Source organism: Kogia breviceps, chromosome 12 (genome assembly GCF_026419965.1).
Source record: "Kogia breviceps isolate mKogBre1 chromosome 12, mKogBre1 haplotype 1, whole genome shotgun sequence".
NCBI classification, from domain to species: domain Eukaryota; kingdom Metazoa; phylum Chordata; class Mammalia; order Artiodactyla; family Physeteridae; genus Kogia; species Kogia breviceps.
The window spans coordinates 89,384,911-89,403,243 of NC_081321.1; the positions used below are offsets into that span (position 1 = coordinate 89,384,911).

The following is an 18,333-nucleotide window of genomic DNA, read 5'->3' on the forward strand; positions in this document are numbered from 1 at the left end:
CAAACTCAGAAATTTCTTTCCCACGTTATCTGTCCCTTCACCCCAAGTGAAGTTAACTTCTTAGAACTTCGTGTAGATACTATCACAAAGCGAAGCCAAGCCCAGAGGCTTGTAGAGTCCAATGTGGTGTATATACAATATTGCAATTAAATATTATAATAGAATATTATTCAGCCTTAAAAAAGGAAATCTTGTCATTTATGACAACAAAGATGAACCTGGAGGACATTATGCTAAGCATAATAAGCCAGACACAGAAAGAAAAATAATGCATGATCTCATATATTTGTGGAATCTAAAAATGTCGAATTCTTAGAAGCAGAGAGTAGAATGGTGGTTACCAGTGTCTAGGAGGTGGGGGAAATGCGGAGATGTTGGTGAAAGGCCACAAATTTTTAGTACTGCAGGATGCGTAAGTTCTGGGGAGCTAGTGGACAGCATGGGGACTATGGTTACCTACACTGTACTACATACTAGAAAGTTGCTAACAGAGTACATGTTGTGTTCTCACACATAAAAAGGTAACTATATGAGAGGATGGATGTGTTAACTAGCTTCATTGTGGTCATCAAATGTATACATATATCAAAACCTCCCCTTACACTGATACACTTTTTATCTGTCGATCATACCTCAGTAAAGCTGGGGGAAAAGAGCAACCTGTCTGCGTCTGAAACCGGCTTTAACTATGTGCACTAAGCGATGTGGCTGGGCAAGGCATCCTGTAGGAAGAAGAGGAGCAAGCCCTTCCCCCCTCTGCCCATTACGAACTTTAGTATAACTGGCTTTAAACTAATTTTTACTAAAGGTATGCCAAGGGCTATTCTAAGGCATTTCATTCTCAAAAACACCATTTGAAGTAATTGCTTTGCCCCAATTTACAGATGAAGAAACTGAGGCCCAAAGATGGTACGTAACTTTCCAAGAGGCTAATAAGTAGCAGAGACAAGATGCAGACGCTGGCTGTCTGTCCACAGAACCCGAGTTTACCATTAATCTTCCATTGCATTGGCTGGATTAGATTAACACCCTCTCTAATTCTGAGATTCTCAGATTCCCTCATTTCAGGACATTATAAACTGTTATAACCCTCCTAAGTTTGTCAAACCATTTCTAGGTCTCTATGACTACAGACCTAATAATACTTTAGGATCAATATTTAGATCAAGCTGGATTATTATAAAGAAAAGACAACAAAATGAGTAAAAGCTGCCTTTACCATACATTTACCATATTGTTATTTTCAGAATTGACCCTGAAAGGCGGCTCTGTATTTGTCAGACTCAGTCATTTATAATGTGTTAAGATTTTGGCTCCACATGCACGTGCTAGAAACCATGTTAAAATAAAGGGTTCTTCAATTCAAAAGTAGCAACGATGCCAAGCTGATTTCAACAAGTTGAGTTCTTACTGGGCAGGGGCTTGATTCTTACCCATAAAGCAGAAAAGAGATACAGGGGACAGACCAACATGGAATAAACTGAGGCTCCAATAGGCTGGCCTGAAAGACCTAGAGAGAGTACCTTGTTGAAACACTTGCCAAAAAGTCAAGGGTCATCCACACCAAAATGAGAAGTTGTTGGGCCTGGGAGTGAGTGCAGGGGACGTTCTCCCGAGGCCACACTTGATGCCATGCACACAGCAGCACCCTTAAGCATGGTTCCTGTTAAAGCCAGAGAGGCACCATCCATCACTGAGGAAGTGGGGGGTAGGATGTGACACGCCCGTGCTCCCCGACAGCACAGCTGAAAACTGAGAGGACAGCACTGCTCGCTGCTCTTGGCTGCATTTCCTCGTTCATCTGGAGAGCCTCCCGGGAAAAGAGGGTTAAGAAGGGAGGCCAGGTAAACTAAAAGCACCTGCACCGATGGTTGCACACAACTAGAACAGTACTCCCCTTAAAAAGGCAGAGGCTCCCAAACCCTGTCGGTCCAAGAGACCCTTTGTGATGGCAGAGGGCCTCATAGACCACCTACCCCCGCCAGCCAGTCTCCACTTAAAAGAAGATGGGGAGAAAGAAAAACAGCCCATTAGACTGAATGGGAGGCACTTAGATGAGACACCAATGAGGTGATGTCTGGCTTTTTATTACCATTAGTAAGTTACTTATGCATGCCAGGAACTAAAATAGAGCCGTTGTCTTATTGGAAACGCTTGGGATAAGCCTAGAGACCACCAGCCATCCAGGGCCTGTGTACTCTGAGAACTGGGGGATAATGGGATTGGGCAACACCTCGGTGCCCCCTCCCACCTCCACCAGCTCACATGGTTAGCAGTCGTCTCAACAGATCCAGGCCCTCATAATGCTCATGGACTTGACCTGGAATCACCAAGTGGGTTCAGCCTTTGTGACATTCACACCAGTGGCTCTGAGCACATGCTGACAAAGGAGGGACGACAGCTATAAATGGCATCTTCCTGCATCAGAGGCCCTTAGCCATGAACTTGCGAGGCTGCATTGGGAGACAGCATAGGATGATGGTTAAGAGCAGATTCCCCTGCTTGGATGCCTACCTCTGCTATTCGCCAACCGTGTGGCCTTAGACAAGCCACTTAATCTGCCTGGGCCTCAGGCTCCTCATCTGTAAAATGGAATGGGAGGTGCGACTGGCTGGATGGGAAGGTTTCTCGGGGAAGGCAGCACCCATGGCTCAGACAAGAGAGGAGCAGGTGGCCTCGTCTCCGAAGTGAAGACCCTGGGGAAGGTAGGTCAGTGACGGTCAGTGACAGCCACACAGTGGCCTCTGAGGGGAATCCGAGCCCCGGCCCAAATGACAGCGCGCGCTCCAAGCCTTGGCCCCTCTCACTGCATTCCTTCTGCCCACAGATGTACCGAGGCTTCACCAAGATGCCCCACGTGCAGTACATCCACACAGAAGCTTCCGAAAGTCTCTGTGGCCTTAAGCTAGAGGTCAACAAGTACCAGTACCTGCTGACAGGTAATGGCCAACTCCAGCACCCAGGCCAGGGTTTGGCCAAGGTCCACTGTTCCTTCACTTTAGAGGATGGAGAAGGAATGGTAGACCCAGAAGTGTTCTCAGGACTTTGGCGAAGAGCCCACTGAATTATAAGGAGTATCTTAATGTTGAGTCCACCTTGCTTGACCAGTGGTGGGAGCCTGAAGTTCCTACAGTGAGGCTGGATTTTAGTCTCTGCTCCACCACTGACTCTGGGGAGGAAACCTAGTTTTGCCTGGTTTTGCAATTTCTCAGCTTTACTGTAAATGAAAAGAAATTGCTAGTACCTATTGCTCTCCACATCTTAGGACAACCTATTAGGTCTGTCTTTGAAAGTTATCCACCTTTAGGCAGTCAACGTAGAAAGGAAAAAACAAAAGCAAGATCAAAAAGCCATTGACACAGGAAGAGAATAATTGGTCTCTGGCCCCAGCTCCAGTGCTTACTGGGTTTGGGACCTTCTGCAAATCGCTTAACCTCTCTGAACTTAATTTTCTGCATTTGGAAAATGGGAATACAACTCATCCTAAAAGGTGTTGGGGAGGATGAAATAAAACCATGGGACTGAAGAGTACGTAGCACAGTTCCTGGCCTAAGGGGGTTACTCAGTAGACATGTATTCTTCCTCTTCTGGCTGGGTTTTGGACAAAACCACCCCCCCCACGCTTCTTGTCCCTCTCCTCCTCTAGGCCGTGTCTATGATGGCAAGATGTACACAGGACTGTGTAACTTCGTGGAGAGGTGGGACCAGCTCACCCTCTCCCAGCGCAAGGGGTTGAACTATCGATATCATCTGGGTTGTAATTGCAAGGTAAGCACCAGGGAGAGCAGGCAGGGGAGGTGCTGGCTCGCAGCCCCAGAAACATCAGCTCCCACAGTACTGGGCACTGGGCCGTGAGGCTGGGAAGGGTGTGCATGTCAGGCCTGAGCAGAGGGGCAGGTCCAAGAAGGAGTGGTGAGGAATGTTGCACCAGGCTGAGCAGTGAAGAAGGTGAGGAAAGAATGCCTTTCTGCTGTAATCTGTGCTGCCCACTTGGCAGCTGCTGGGCATGAGGGCTCTTCAGCATCCTTGGCCCCTCCCTTGGCTCAAGGTTGTGGCAGGTACAGGATCTTTACGTTGCCAGGTCCTGCCCAGCAGCCCCAAGTGGGCTCACCTAGGCGGCTGACTCACTGGTGGCCCCCGCCCCAGGTGGGCAAGCTGGTGCAGGACTGCCGATACCACTTGCTGCAGAGGGTCACTCTTCAACCTGGCCCAACTCCTAGACCTCAGCGCAGGGTTAGGGCACACAGCCTTGCTGCTGTGGGAGGCAGTTAGGCCATTCTCTCAGTTAATTCTCACAACTCTGCAAAATGGGACAATAGTGATTATGACTAGTACAGTTTTAATTGTCCCCATTTTGCAGAGGAGGAAACAGAGGCCCAGAGAGCTTAAGTAGCTAGCCCTAAGTCACACAGCTCACTAAGTCTCATTTCTAGCCTAGGGCAGCTGGACAGTGTATGCTTTAATCTTTCTAATTTCTCAATCCCCCATGACAGCTGAGAGCTCCCGCCTTTGCCTGTTACCATTTGAGAGGGAAATCACTCCCAAATGTCTAATTCTACCACTTTCTGGCTGTGTGACCTGGGGCAAGTTACTTAACCTCTCTGAGGCTCTATTATTTGTAAAAGGGAGATAAATCTGTTATGAGAATTAAAGAGAATAATATAGAAGCACTTAGCAGAATGTCTGGTACACAGTAGGTACTCAATAAGTATTGGCGAGTGTTATTTATATTATTTTCACTAAGGGAGTGATGTGGCTGGGCTCCACCTGCAGTGGTCCCAAGTTCTGAATCCAGACTCGGGCAAGCATCAGGCCTAGGTCCACCACAGCAGGCTCCACCAACCTTTGGTTGTTATCTCACTGCAGATCAAATCCTGCTACTACCTGCCTTGCTTTGTGACCTCCAAGAACGAGTGTCTCTGGACCGACATGCTCTCCAATTTTGGCTACCCTGGCTACCAGTCCAAACACTATGCCTGCATCCGGCAGAAGGGTGGCTACTGCAGCTGGTACCGAGGATGGGCCCCCCCGGACAAAAGCATCATCAATGCCACAGACCCCTGAGTGCCAGACCCTGCCCCACCTCACTTCCCTCCCTTCCCACTGAGCTTCCCTTGGACACTAACTCTTCCCAGATGATGACAATGAAATTAGTGCCTGTTTTCTTGCAAATTTAGCACTTCGAACACTTAAAGGAAAATCTATGCTGTCATATGGAGTTTATTTGGAACCATCCTCCTGGCTCCACCCTTCCCTTTCTTTTTGGTTTTGACATCACCCATTTCCACTTGGAAAGTTTTGGTGCCATGCCGGAAAGAATGAGGAATGTATGTTCTTCTTTGTGATGATATAATCTATATTTTTTTAGGAAAACAAAAATTGAAAAACTACCCAATTGGGGCATTGTAATACCTACCCCTCTTTCTTCTTCCCCATCTCACCATCTCCCAGACCCTCCTCCCTTTGCCCTTCTCTTCCCCTTCCCCAGTACATAAAGGACACAGACAATGAAGCTGCTGAAAAGCCAACTGTTTCAAATCAGTCAAGGGCAGCAAGCAGATAGACTCAAGGTACGCAGAAGATCTTATACACCAAGGAGATGCTACTGCATGTCCCCACCAGACTATGTCTGTCTGTGTCTGCACGTGAGAGTGAGGGAGGGGAGGAAGAAACTGCAAGAGGGTCTGGATGATGCAGTACACACACGATTCCCCAGCCCAACGATGCTTGGGTTGACCAGATGTTTCTGAGTCTGGAGCAACCAGCCAGGCCAGAATAACAGAACTTTCTTAGTTGGTGAAGACTTAAACATCTGCCTGAGGTCAGGAGGCAATTTGCCTGCCTTGGACAAAAGCTCAGGTGAAAGACTGAGATGAATGTCTTTCCTCTCCCCGCCTCCCACAAGATTTCCTCCTGGAAAACTCTTTAGTAGATTTGGCCAGGAGCTTGCCTTTATGTAAATTGGAGAGATACAAACACAGTACACTATCCACAGATATAGGACCAGTAGATTTGGGTAGAGAATACTATTTCCAAAGTAGCATTTATCTCACCTAGGGGGATGTGTTTGCATACACATTTGCATATACCCACATGGGGACATAAGCTAATTTTTTACAGGACACAGAATTCTGTTCAATGCTGTTAAATACGCCAATAGTTTAATCTCTTCTATTTTGTTGTTGTTGCTTGTTTAAAGAAAATCATGACATTCCAAGTTGACCTTTTTTTTTTCCATTTTAATTAAAATTTGAAATTCTGAGCACCCTCAGCATCCCTCTAATTGGGGTCATCTGACCTCTGTCCCTCTCCTTTTCTCCTGCTTCATGTTGGGGCCTTCGTTTAACTGCCTTACTGGCTTGGCTCAGATGGGAGATGAGAGTTCATGTGGGTCAGGGGCCTGGGCACAGGAAGGAAAGCTGCAGTGTCCTGCCTTGGCTAGATGGCCACCTTTCCTGGGTTTGGGGACAACTTGCTCCTCTTCCTCCAGCTTACTGGTGGATGAATACCACCTCCTGAGGTCCTCACCTCATAAAGTTAAAATTGGTGGTCATTGGGAAAGCCTTACTCTGCAATCAGCTGTAGGGTTTTTGTTGTGTTTTTTGAAATAAAACTATAATATAAATTCTCTGATTAAATAAAATTATTTTAAGTTTTAGTGTTGAAGGTGAGATGCCAAGAGTAGGTGATAATGTATATTTTACAGAATTGGGGATGGTAGGATGGTTACATTTAACATGATTGCTCTGTCTCTTTTTTCAGATTATGGGTATTTATCCTGTATTAGTATTTGTATCTTCAGTTCATTCCACTTTAGGAAACAGAGCTGCCAACTGAAACAGGAGAAAAAAAAAAGAAGCAGACAATACATTGTAGTGTCTCGCACACAAACGCAAACGCCCAGGCAAAGTGTGTTTGGCAGGACCCAAGTGCGGGAAGGCAGTACAGGCATCCGTTTCCTTGGGATTGATTTCATTGACTACCTTTCACCTTGTGGTTGTGACATTTGGCATACAGGAAACGGGGGGGCGGGGAGGGCAGGCTTTGCTCTCTCAATGGGGCAGCGTGAGCAGGAGAAGCTGAGGTCAGCAGGCCAGTGGTTTTTAAGGGGTGAGCCCCAGACTTGGTGTTTTAAGATTTTCTTTATATGAACCTCAAAGTCCTACAAGGTGGAACTCCTAACCCAACCTGCACAAGTGCCCTCCCACAACTGGGCATCAGTGTGACCTCCATGAGGCATCTGGCTATTCTTGGTCCCTGGTGGGGTCATGTCCACTCACACAAGGAGGGGCTTGAGGTGAGGCCTGAGCATGAGTCACCTGAAGTTTCCCTCTGAAAAGTTGGTGGAACCACAGTCCCATCTGCCAGGCCCTGGCAAGCAAAATAGCAGGTCCTGAGCAAAGAAGGGTCCTTTGCAGAGTGATGTCAGAGGGCGGTTTTTGAGCTTTCTATAAGCTATAGCTTTGTTTATTTCACCTGTTCACTTACTGTATAATTTAAAGTCATTTATGTAGCTGAGACACTTCTGTATTTCATTCATATCGTGAACATTTTATTTTGCTAAATCTTATGTCATGTGTAGGCTGTAATATGTGTACATTGTGTTTAAGAGGAAAAAGAAAAAAAAACAAAACCCACACGCCGCCATTTTCCTGAATCAAATTCTACAGTGGAACGGAGGGTAAATACTTCTACTGTGCAGGCAGCTAGACCGGCGAATTGGGGAAACTACAAGAAACTGGCACTAGAGACTCCTCCAGACTCCTCCCAATAGGCATCCTAGTGGTTTTCTGGACAAGGAGGGAGGAGAGGAAAAATAGCAAGTACATTCACATCCTTGCTCTGAGGCACCTGGCCCTGGGCAATCTGCTGGTCATTCCCATTCCTTTCGCCCTCTAGTCCGTTTGTCCACCCCATCGGGAAGCCACGATTTCTCCTAAAAATCCAGGGCCATGGGACCTGTGATTCCAAGCTCTCTTGGCCTCCTCTGGCCATCTCTTCTGTCTCCCTATCCAGAAGCACCACACCCAGGTTCTCACCTTTCAGGCCAGTACTCCATCTGGCCAGGGTAGATAATACTGGGAGACTCCTGTGCTTTAGCCTTACCCAGCCCTAGACCCTACATCATGGCAATCAAGCTACGGCCCACGAGCACCATTTTTCATACCATGGTTCTTGAGCAATAAATGACTTTTTGGAACAGCTGTCTCATAGGAACTGTGGTCCCCAGGAGACGATACCCTCCCCTGCCTCTGCCCGTCATCATATGCTCAATGATCATCAATATGGATTAACCAAAAATGACACTCAAGTGTTTGGCTCCTGGCTGCTAAAGTTAAAAATATCACTAAAATAGTTTTACACAAGAAAAACACTTAAATTCTGACAGCAGAAGCAAAACAAAATGGGGGAGGGTTGGGGAGACAGATATCAACAGCTTCCAAACTGGCTCTTGGGAGACACGAGGAGGGCTCATGCTCCAAGGGGAGGGGCTTCGTAAATTCTCCCATGACCCCCACCTTCCTCCTTAGCCGGTCTGCTGTCCTGAGACCCAGAAGTGATGGAGAGAAACCAACCAGAGAAAACCCTGTCTGGAAGGAATGTATTTGTTGCTAAATTTTGTAGCACTGTTTACAGTTTTCCTCCATGTTATTTATGAATTTTATATGCCGTGAATGTATATTGTCTTGTAATGTTGCATAATGTTCACTTTTTATAGTGTGTCCTTTATTCTAAACAGTAAAGTGGTTTTATTTCTATCACCCACCTGATAGAGTCTCTTGTCTCCTTGTGTCCTGACTGCCATTGTGGGTTACAGGGATCACAGAGGGCGTTGGAAGCCAGGTCCTGCCTGCTTTGGCTCCTCACCTGTGCACACCCCCCTCCCTCCACTCACTTCTACAGCGTGGACCCACCCTGCCCCAGCCCTTGCCCCAGTCAGGTGCATTTTCAGGAGCAGCATCCTAGATTTCCTCCTGGCTGCTAATCCAGCCCTGATCTTGCTCCCTGATTCTATGGCCAGGGTTCTCCCTAGTTCTATGGAATCTGGATCAATATCTAATTGCCTATGAGTGGTACAGGTATTCCCAGACTGGGACCCTGACTTGGTCTTCCCTGGTGGGAAGAATCTTCCTAAGAATCTCAACCTGGTAGAAGTGGGAGGGGGAGGCTCAAACAGCAGTCCTTGATGCCAAATACCTGCCTGAAATTCCGAGTACAGCTTGGCCCAGTTGGGAATGCCAGGAACTCACTACAGCGAGCCTACGCCTCCCAGAACTTACAGCTGGGCCTGTCACCCTCAGTGGGCTGGGTTGGCTGCAGACTCCTCACCTAACTTTCAACCCATTGTTGACAGTGTTCCAGGGTATGGCTTTGCCCCTATTTTAAAGCTACTCTATTTTGAGCACCTATCATATGCCAAGCACAGCACCCTATACACATGATCACATTAAATCTCAACAACCCAGTGAGGTAGTTCTACTGTCATCCATGGGTTTTGGCTGAGGAAGCTGAGGCTCACAGAGACCCGAGACCTAGTAAGTAGGCAGAACTGGGATTCAAACTCAGACTGGTTTGAGGATAAACCCTCAATTTTCTCCATGGTGTTCTTACTTAGTTGGAATAGGCTGGGTTGCACATGCCCTTGTTATTCCAACCAGCACATCCTGGACTCTATGACTCCTCTCACTGCATCAGATATAAGGGAAAGATAATCAATGAGAAATGTTTCTGCCTGGTTAGACTGTCCCCCACCTGGAGACACCTATCAGTGTCTCCAAACAGGATTGTCAAGCTCAGCAGCCTAAGCTTGGGATTCTACAAGCAGGGCATCATCCTCAGCTGAGATTACTGAATACCCTATTAACTATCTTGTTCCCCAAGACTCACATTCCTTGCAAGGCATGCATGGGGCCATGGCCCTGCATTCCTCTGACCAGTTTAACAAGACCACCGACCATGAAAGCAGGCATGTCATGGGCTACTTCCAGCTGCCCAGAACTCTTGATCCAACTTCTCCCGGCCACAGGATGGAGAACTCTCCACCTCATCCAAAAAGATGTTCATCTTTCCCACCATCCAAATGGGAGGCTATCCCACATATTCCAAATTGAAGGCTATCCCACATATTCTGAATTCTCTGGGAAGCTCCAACCACTTCCCAGAGACAACCTTGAGTATATTCAAAAGTTGGAATGTGAAGAGGATGCACAAGGAAACTGCCCTTTGACGATCAACGCAAACAAAATATTACTGCTTTTATTAAAATAACAGTAGAAACCAGGTCCTGCACAGGGCTCAAGGGTTCAAGGTAACATCCTACCTTTGAAACATCTTTCACCTTTATTATCAACCTTTGGTTCCAATATGCCAGCTCAAGTTGTCCCCTGATTTGCTGAAAATTCCCAATGTCCCAAGGAATGCTGTCCATCTTTGTCATTTGCACTACTGCCTGAAATTTTACCTGGAGACCAGACCCTTCTCCTAGGAAAGCCAGGTATTCCTATAGGATGTCACAGCTCTTCCTTAGAGCCTAGGTGGTCAGGGAGCAGCCCCTGAGCCCATCTCCTCCATTCAAATGGACTAAGTACATGGACAACTGTGTTTATGCCATATCACAAAAATAAGCAGAGTAAAAAAGGGCACTCACCATTGGCTTATGGTTGGGGAAGAACGTTTGCTCCACAAGCGGGAACTTCTCAGGACCCAGGGAATGGAAGATCTTAATGAGCTGAGAGAACTAGGGCGGAATATGAGAGAACATTGGTCAACCGTTGTTACCCAGTATGTACCAACCCCTTCATTCCCACCAGGTCCACTAAGTTCTGCTCAATCACATTTCATAAGCATTTACTACACTCTTAGCATTTTACACAAGCACAAGCTGCTGACCTTCATGCCACGTCCCCTGCCTGCAATGCCCTTCTTTTTTGAGAGGCAGTTGTGTAGTAGTTTATGGTGTAGACTCTGGGTTCAAATCCTCTACCACTTACTAGCTGTGTAGCCTTGAAAGTCATTTCAGATTTCTGAGCTTCAGTTTCCTCATTTGTAAATGGAGAAAACAAGAGATCCAACCTGACAGGATTGTTGTAAGGATTAAATATACAGTGTATTAAAAGCAAGCCCTGCTCCATAGGTACACCTGAATGTTGGCTATGTTAGTAGTAAGTATTTTCTCTGCTTTTAGAAACCCCACTCATTTCCAACAGCACAAGCTGCATCCCTTCCACACCGTGCTCTCCCTGCTTCAGCACTTCCTAGTTTTGCCATGGAGATAGTTACTGTCTCCAGAGCTAGTGGGTAAGCTCCTGAAAAGCAGACCTCAGACTTATAGTCTCCTCTGTCACCCACCCTACTCAGCACCCCTGGGAGCTCATTCTGTGCCCAGCACTGTGCCTTAATATTGGGGCAACACACTGCACACGTAGACCAGGCCTAGAGGAAAGACCGCCTGTGGGCAGATGGTTGGGATAATAATGTCTTGCTGGAGAGAAGCGAGGGAGTTATGGGACCCGGAAGAGGGACAGAGTGGGGGTGAGGATGACTCCCTGGAGCAGATGTGACAATAAGAGAAGGAAGGGGGCACTCCAGGTATGCAGTGAAACAACTGTGTGCTGGAGACACTCAGTGGCTGCCGTGGCTGTGGCCTTGGGTGCAAGGGACAGTGAGAGAGGAGGCTGGAGAGTGATCCAGCACAGACCACCAGGAGCCTCAGAGGCCAGACAAAGAGCTGGGAATTCACCCAGAAGGCAAAGGGGAGCTGCTGGTGAACAAAAGCAGGGAAGAGAAAGGTAGACGCTGATCACGAAGAAGAAATATGCTGCAATGTGAGGCCTAACGTGGATGCCCAATGGCTGGAAGAGGAGCTAAGAGCTCACAAAGAAAGAACAGGCAACTTAGGAACTTTCTGCATCAGGCCAGGATTGGTCTGTAGATTCTTGGGCTGTAACCTGCAGCTGTGGTGCAACACAGTGTCAGTTTAGTGGGCTTGAGGGACCTCAGAAATATGGGAAATGATGGGAGGGTCCCTCATTCTACAGATAAGGAAACTGAAGTCCAGAGAAGGAGAGTAATTCCATAATCAAGCAGTAGTTTTGGAGATGCCCAGCTTCACTACCTCCTACTGGCTGCATGAGCCTCAGTTTCCTCATCTGTACAATGGAGATATTAGAAATACCTACTATCAGGGTGGTTCCAGGATTCAATATAATATGCACGTGAAGGGCTCAGAGTGCAGTTAGCGCTAATAAATGGTAGTTGCTACCATCACCATGACTATGTGGGAAAACAAGGAGGGTGAACTAATACTACCTAGGACCTTTCTGGGATGTTGCAGGCCTAAAAGCTTGGTTAGGGAAGAATGAGAAGGAGACCGAAGCCATGGTGACAGTGGTTAAAGACTATCCATATCTATTAAAGTAACGCATGTATGCATTCAATAAATACTGAGTGCCAGCTCTGCAGAGACCTCGTTCCTAATACTAGGGACAATAATAGTTGTTACCATTTATTGAGTATGTACTTAATGCCACCCACCATTCTAAGTACTTTACATTTATTAACTCATAACCCTACCAGGAGGGCCCTATTTTTATCATCCTTTTACAAATATGGAAAATAAACTCAGAGAGATCAAGCAAGTTGCACAAGGCTAATCAGCTCATAAATGGAGGAGCCTGGACCTAGGCAGTCTGGCCCCAGAGCCCATGTTCTCAACCACTGCCCTACCACCAGGAGACCATGCAGAGAGACAAGAAAAGAAGAGATGAGATGGCTAAGAGCTTCAGAGAGCACATCCTACATACCGCCCAACCTCTACATTCCCTCTTCCCCTTTTCTGTTTTCCGCTTGACACTTATCATGTCATATTAAATATGTGGCATGTCTATTAACATACTGCATGTGCCCCTGCTACTACAATGTAAGACCAGGGGATTTTGGTCTGATTTGCTCACTGCCATGTTCCTAGAACTTAGAACAGTCCCTGGAACATAGTAGGTGCTCTGTTTGTTGCATGAATAGATTATTTCAAGTAGGGGAGCTGGATAATACAGATGAATGAATAAATATATCATTCTAGGTGGAGATAAGTATTTGGGGAAAAAATAAAGCAGGGTAAGAAATTTGAGAGTATTTGGGGAGTGATGGTGTGATATTTTAGGAAAAGTCTCTCTTACAGGTAACGTTTGGATGGAAAGGCATATCAGATGAATGAATATGAAACTAATGAATAAAAGTGGGAGAGGAATCGAGCACTAGGGATTGGAGAGAGATGACTTCAAGTTTGGGTTTCACCCCTCCCTGGCTCCATGACCCTGGGGAGTTCCTTAATGGCCCTAAAGCTGATCTTGCTTCTCTGCAAAATAGAGTAATGATGCTCACTTCACATGATAGCAACAGTGTGAGCACCAGGCAGCACAGTTTTCTAGTACAAAGTAAGTGCTCAACAAACAGTGCTGACCTTTAAACAAAAATGATGACATGCTCAAATATTAATAAGAGCAGTAGGGTACCCCCTCTTACCACTACTATTCTTATAACATAACACTGTATCATAATATGCTATAGAAGATCATTAAGTAATAATTACAAGAAGGAGTTTGTGATCTAAGTTGTTTATTCAGTTGCTTTAAAAAGACTCCTTTTATTACTGGGCCTCCATGCCGGGGAATGGGTCCACTTCAGGGCTGGGAGGCCAGCCACACCTCCCCCTTCCTTCCGGGTCAGCCTGGCCCAGCACCTACCACCCAGGGCTTGCTGCAGAAGTTGTAGACAGAGTAGAGGGAGTTGACGGCAGGCAGCCCTCCATACTGGAGGCCGATGACCAGGCTGCGGTAGTCTTCGCCCAGGGCCATGCTGTAGGCATGCTGGCGGACAAGGATGAAGTCCGGCTTGAAGGATCTGCCAAGAGAGGGGCCGGCAGCAGTGTTACATACCTTTCATTGATGGAACAATCAGGGCAACAAGGCACAGCCTGCTGGGGGTAGCTCCTCAGTTCAGAATGCAGATGGGGTGTGGGAGTGTGGATGAGGAAGCTCAGATGCAAACACACGGCAACTGCAAAGTAAAAGGACTGAAAACAATTCATACTTTCTTCTATTTCTTTTTAAGGTCATTTTCTAAATTTTCTATATGGAACAACTATTTCATTTGCAATTGGAAAAAAATGTATCAAACAATTCAGTGAATATACTGTGACTTTACTGGGCACTACGGTGGGTGCACATGTTACTGAGTCATCACAACTGCCCTGGGATGTGGGTATTGCTCCATCCACTGCATCTTACAGAGGAGCGCCCTCAGGCTCAGGAAGATCAGGTCACTTCCTCAAAAAGACACACTGCAGGTAAGTGGCAGGGCAGGTCTGTGTAGCCTCACAACCCTGGATCTCAGCGATGGCGCAACATGGTTTTCTTCTCGTTATCTCCAACGTGTCTTGTCCCTTCCAGGTAGCAACCTCGGGAAAGCAGCAAGAGTACTGATGTGTTGGCCAAGAACATGCCAGGCTCTTTGCCAGGTCTCTCTGGAAATAAGATCCTGATTAATGCTCACAAGCAAAGCTGGGTAAGGTTGGGACTATTTCTCCACCTTACAGATGAGAACGCTGCAGGTCAGAGAAGTTGTGAACTTCCCCAAGTCACAAAGCTGGGAAGCAGGAGAGCCACGTTTGACCTCAGGTCATCTGGCTCCAAGTCCACATGCTCTTCCCTCCGTCACACGGCTCCAGGTGGATTCACACATTCTTTTATTCACACTGCCAACGATCCACCTGTTTCTGGATTCCTCATTTCTAAGTCACACGAGAAAATCAGACTCACGGTAGGTAGGTGGTTTACACTTAAAATGGTGTGATCCATCTGGCTCATCTGGAGTCAGACACTTAGCTTCAAATGAACTTTAGTTCTTTAAAATAATTCAAATATAAATTAAAATAACTCTCAAAGGGAAAGACTTGCCCCCAGGGAAGACACTTTTTGAATCACTCTGACCTTGGGCCTTATGGTGCTTGCCCCCAGGGGCTGGCACCCAAGAGCAGGCACGAAACAAGGACGTGTTGAAAGAATGAATGATGTATATAAACATCACCTCCTGTTCCCAAAGGAAAGGGCAAGGGTCTCCCCGGCTAAGTTGTAACTCGTCCCGAGGGCGGCCGCGTGGACGGTGACATCTGGGTGTGGGTGGCATTTGCTCACGGAAGCAGTCAGTGATGTCACTGTGGTTAGGGCTGGTGTTGGGCTAGAAGCTTGGAACCTGCTATGCCTACAGTCCTGTTACATTCTTAGAGGTGAACCAGTTCCACCAGTGCATTTTACAGATGCGGAAACTGAGCCCTGTCGCCGGGCAGTGACATGTCCCGGGTCACTCAGCAAAACCATGGCACAGCAGGAGGTCTCACCCACTTCCCTGCTTTCCTTATGCTCTCTGCCCTCCACTTTGCAGTGTCTTACAGCAACAGAGATGGAAGGCGGGATGAAGGGGTGTGTGTATCTCTCACAGGGATCTGAGGACCAAAGGGAGCACTGACTTATAAGACAACCATTTTCTACATTTATCTGATTTTTAAAATAATATATGTTCATTGTGGAAAAAAAGAAAAAACACCCTTGGAAAACACAAAGAAGTAAACAAAATTACCTGTAATTCTCAACTCAGAGAAAATTCTAATAACCTTTCTATGTGTTTCCTTACATGTATATTATGATCCACTAACCTATTTTCATATATATAATATGCATTCACACTCATAATTGACTTCCTGCTTTCTGTTAATTATGATTTTGCTATTTTCCACATATTGCAGTGTATTTTCCCTACTAAAATATCTTAAAAAATATCATTTCTAATGGCTACCTAATAATAGTGCACCAAATGGATATACCATATTAAGCCAACCAATCATCTATTATTATCAAGTAGCCTCTTTCCAATATTTCACACATGCACATCTTTGCACACAAATCAACCTCTTCATCTAAAACTATTTCCCTAAGATACAGTCCGTGAAGTGGGATCGTTGGGTTCAAGGGTATGAACTTTTCAAAGGCACTCAAAATAGTATCCCTTTTTAAAGGTGCACAGCACCACTGCACCTGACAGCAAACTCCCCACTGCAGGCTGACCAGCACAGCAGTCTTTAAAAAATACATTTTTCAATTTATAAACCATTTCCCCCAAAAGATACTCTGCACCCCACTGCTGTTTTAGTTCCCATTTTTCTGATTTTAGTGAGATCGAGTACTTTTATTAACCATATATGCATTTTCTTTTCTGTAAAAGTTTGCTCATATTTTTCCCCATTAAAAAAAAAAAAGGGGCCTCCCTGTTTCCTCATTGACGTGAGCTCTGTGTTAGGAGGCTGCCCTTCATCTGTCACACGCAGTAACGTTTTTACTAGTTGCTTGCCTCTTTTTTATTTTATTTTTTTCCCGGTACGTGGGCCTCTCACTGCTGTGGCCTCTCCCCTTGTGGAGCACAGGCTCCGGACGCGCAGGCTCAGCGGCCATGGCTCACGGGCCCAGCCGCTCCGCGGCATGTGGGACCCTTCCGGACCGGGGCACGAACCTGTGTCCCCTGCATCGGCAGGCGGACTCTCAACCACTGCTCCACCAGGGAAGCCCTTGCCTTCTTTTTTATGGCTGTGAATCTTAAGAAAACATGGAAACATTTTCCATTCCCCCTGAGTCTTTTCCTTTTGATTTCTCTCTCTGCTTTGATGCTCCGAGGGTCCTCCGGGGCCCCAGTTCTGACAGCACGATGCCCCCTCTTCCTGGCAGTGTAGCTTCCCTCACAGACAATGGTGCTAGCGCACTTGGTGCCTCACTAGGGCAACTTCACTCTGCTCCAGGAGGAAATAAAGTCTTGTGCTGGGCAGCCTCCTAGTTTTTCACTGTTTGTGGAGAACTCATAAGAAGAACACATCCTGGGGGTGGGGGGGAAATCTGGCTATCTAGGAAAAACGAGGTGCCCTTCCCAGACCACTTTCCAAGAAGAGTATCCGATGGCCTGTCTTGGGATACTCTGACCCCAGCCCCAAGTATTATGGTGCTGTCTTTCCAGGCTGTCTAGAGCTCACCTCTAAATCAGATCTTTCTTACTCTTTGAAATAAAGTAGTGGTCACCTCCTACTTGTCTTCCAGGATTTGGGAATCTACCTCAAGCTTCCATATTCCAAGTGCTCTTTTAAAATTATACATCAACCCCATGCTCAAAACCCTCAGAAGTCTTCCCTCTTTCCGATGACAGATCCTCACCTCCTTGCCATGGCTACAAGGTCCCCGCCCATCTCTCCATCCTCATTTCTACTTTATCCCCTCCCTCACCTCCATCCAAACCACACTGACAACTGCTCCTCCCTCTAATTCTCAACCTGGATGCTCTTTTCCCAAACTGTTCGCGAGTGCCTCATTCTTATCTCTCATTGGCTCAAATTCATTTCCTGAAAGACACCTGTCCTGTTCGCTCTATTGAAATTTTCCCCAACCCTCATGTTGCCCTATTTTCTTTTCTTCACACCTCTTATGACAACTGTATTTCTCCTGTTTATATGTTAAGTTGTTTATTGTCTGTCTCTCCCCTCTAAAGATGTCAGCTCAATGAGAACAGGGGACCTGCCCATCTTGGACAAAATAGGCCTTATCAATATTTTTAAATGAATGATGAAGTTAATGAATTCATGTACACAGTACACATGAAAGAATGAGTGAACACGAAGTGGAAAAAGGAGTGACCTCTTTCCTTGTGGCCCTAGAGAAGAGAATTAGGACTGATGGCCAAATTAGCCAGGAGATAACATGTGGCCCCTAATAACCAGGGGGTTGCTTTTCAAGGTAATGAGTCCTGTGTTCCTGGAGGTATGTTAGCATCACCAAGAAGGTTTTAACCCCAGAGAATGAAAGTCAGACCCCATGACTGCTTAAGATTCTCAGATACAATATGTGAGAAATACACACTCTCCATGTGTAATGCATCACAGCCAACCAGGCATGTGTCACAGTTCAAATTCTGCCATTGGTTGGTGCACAGAACGCACAGTGTCCTTCCAGACAGCCTGGATATAAGGGGTTTGCATGGAAAGCAGGAAAGTTAGTGACTTCAGCACTCAGTTCCTCCCTCCATACCCAGCACCCAAGGTTCTCTGTCCAGTCAGGGAACAGCCACATCCTGCATGTCACCCCAACGTCCAAGGATGCGGTCAGTAGCTTCTGGGCCTGACAGTGGACCAAACATCCCTGTAGAGGCTGGAGATCCTGAGATGACTGGGACACAATCCCTGCTTCCATGAAACTCACAGTCCTAGAGGACGTGGGTGCAAAGCTAAAGGATAAGGATTTGCTA

General features: G+C 46.5%; 2 protein-coding genes across 5 annotated transcripts in view; one reads left to right on the forward strand and one right to left on the reverse strand.

Moving 5' to 3' along the window:
* Positions 1-18,333, reverse strand: part of SYN3 (synapsin III) — a 443,491-nt gene that overhangs the window by 281,272 nt on the left and 143,886 nt on the right. For both annotated transcript variants that reach the window (XM_059081741.2, XM_067010054.1), the window contains exons 5-6: positions 13,743-13,899; positions 10,649-10,738 (exon numbers count right to left, since the gene is read on the reverse strand). In XM_059081741.2, coding sequence (XP_058937724.1) covers positions 10,649-10,738; positions 13,743-13,899 — 247 coding nt within the window. The remainder of the gene's footprint in view (positions 1-10,648; positions 10,739-13,742; positions 13,900-18,333) is intronic.
* Positions 1-18,333, forward strand: part of TIMP3 (TIMP metallopeptidase inhibitor 3) — a 78,753-nt gene that overhangs the window by 48,538 nt on the left and 11,882 nt on the right. The window contains exons 3-5 of one of the 3 annotated variants that reach the window (XM_059081744.2): positions 2,828-2,939; positions 3,647-3,768; positions 4,867-8,766. The exons of 1 other annotated variant lie outside the window; for it this stretch is intronic. In XM_059081744.2, coding sequence (XP_058937727.1) covers positions 2,828-2,939; positions 3,647-3,768; positions 4,867-5,064 — 432 coding nt within the window. In that variant the 3' untranslated portion in view covers positions 5,065-8,766. Of the gene's footprint in view, positions 1-2,827; positions 2,940-3,646; positions 3,769-4,866; positions 8,767-18,333 lie in introns of those variants that run through there. One more of the 3 variants, XM_067010060.1, reaches the window with a different exon arrangement.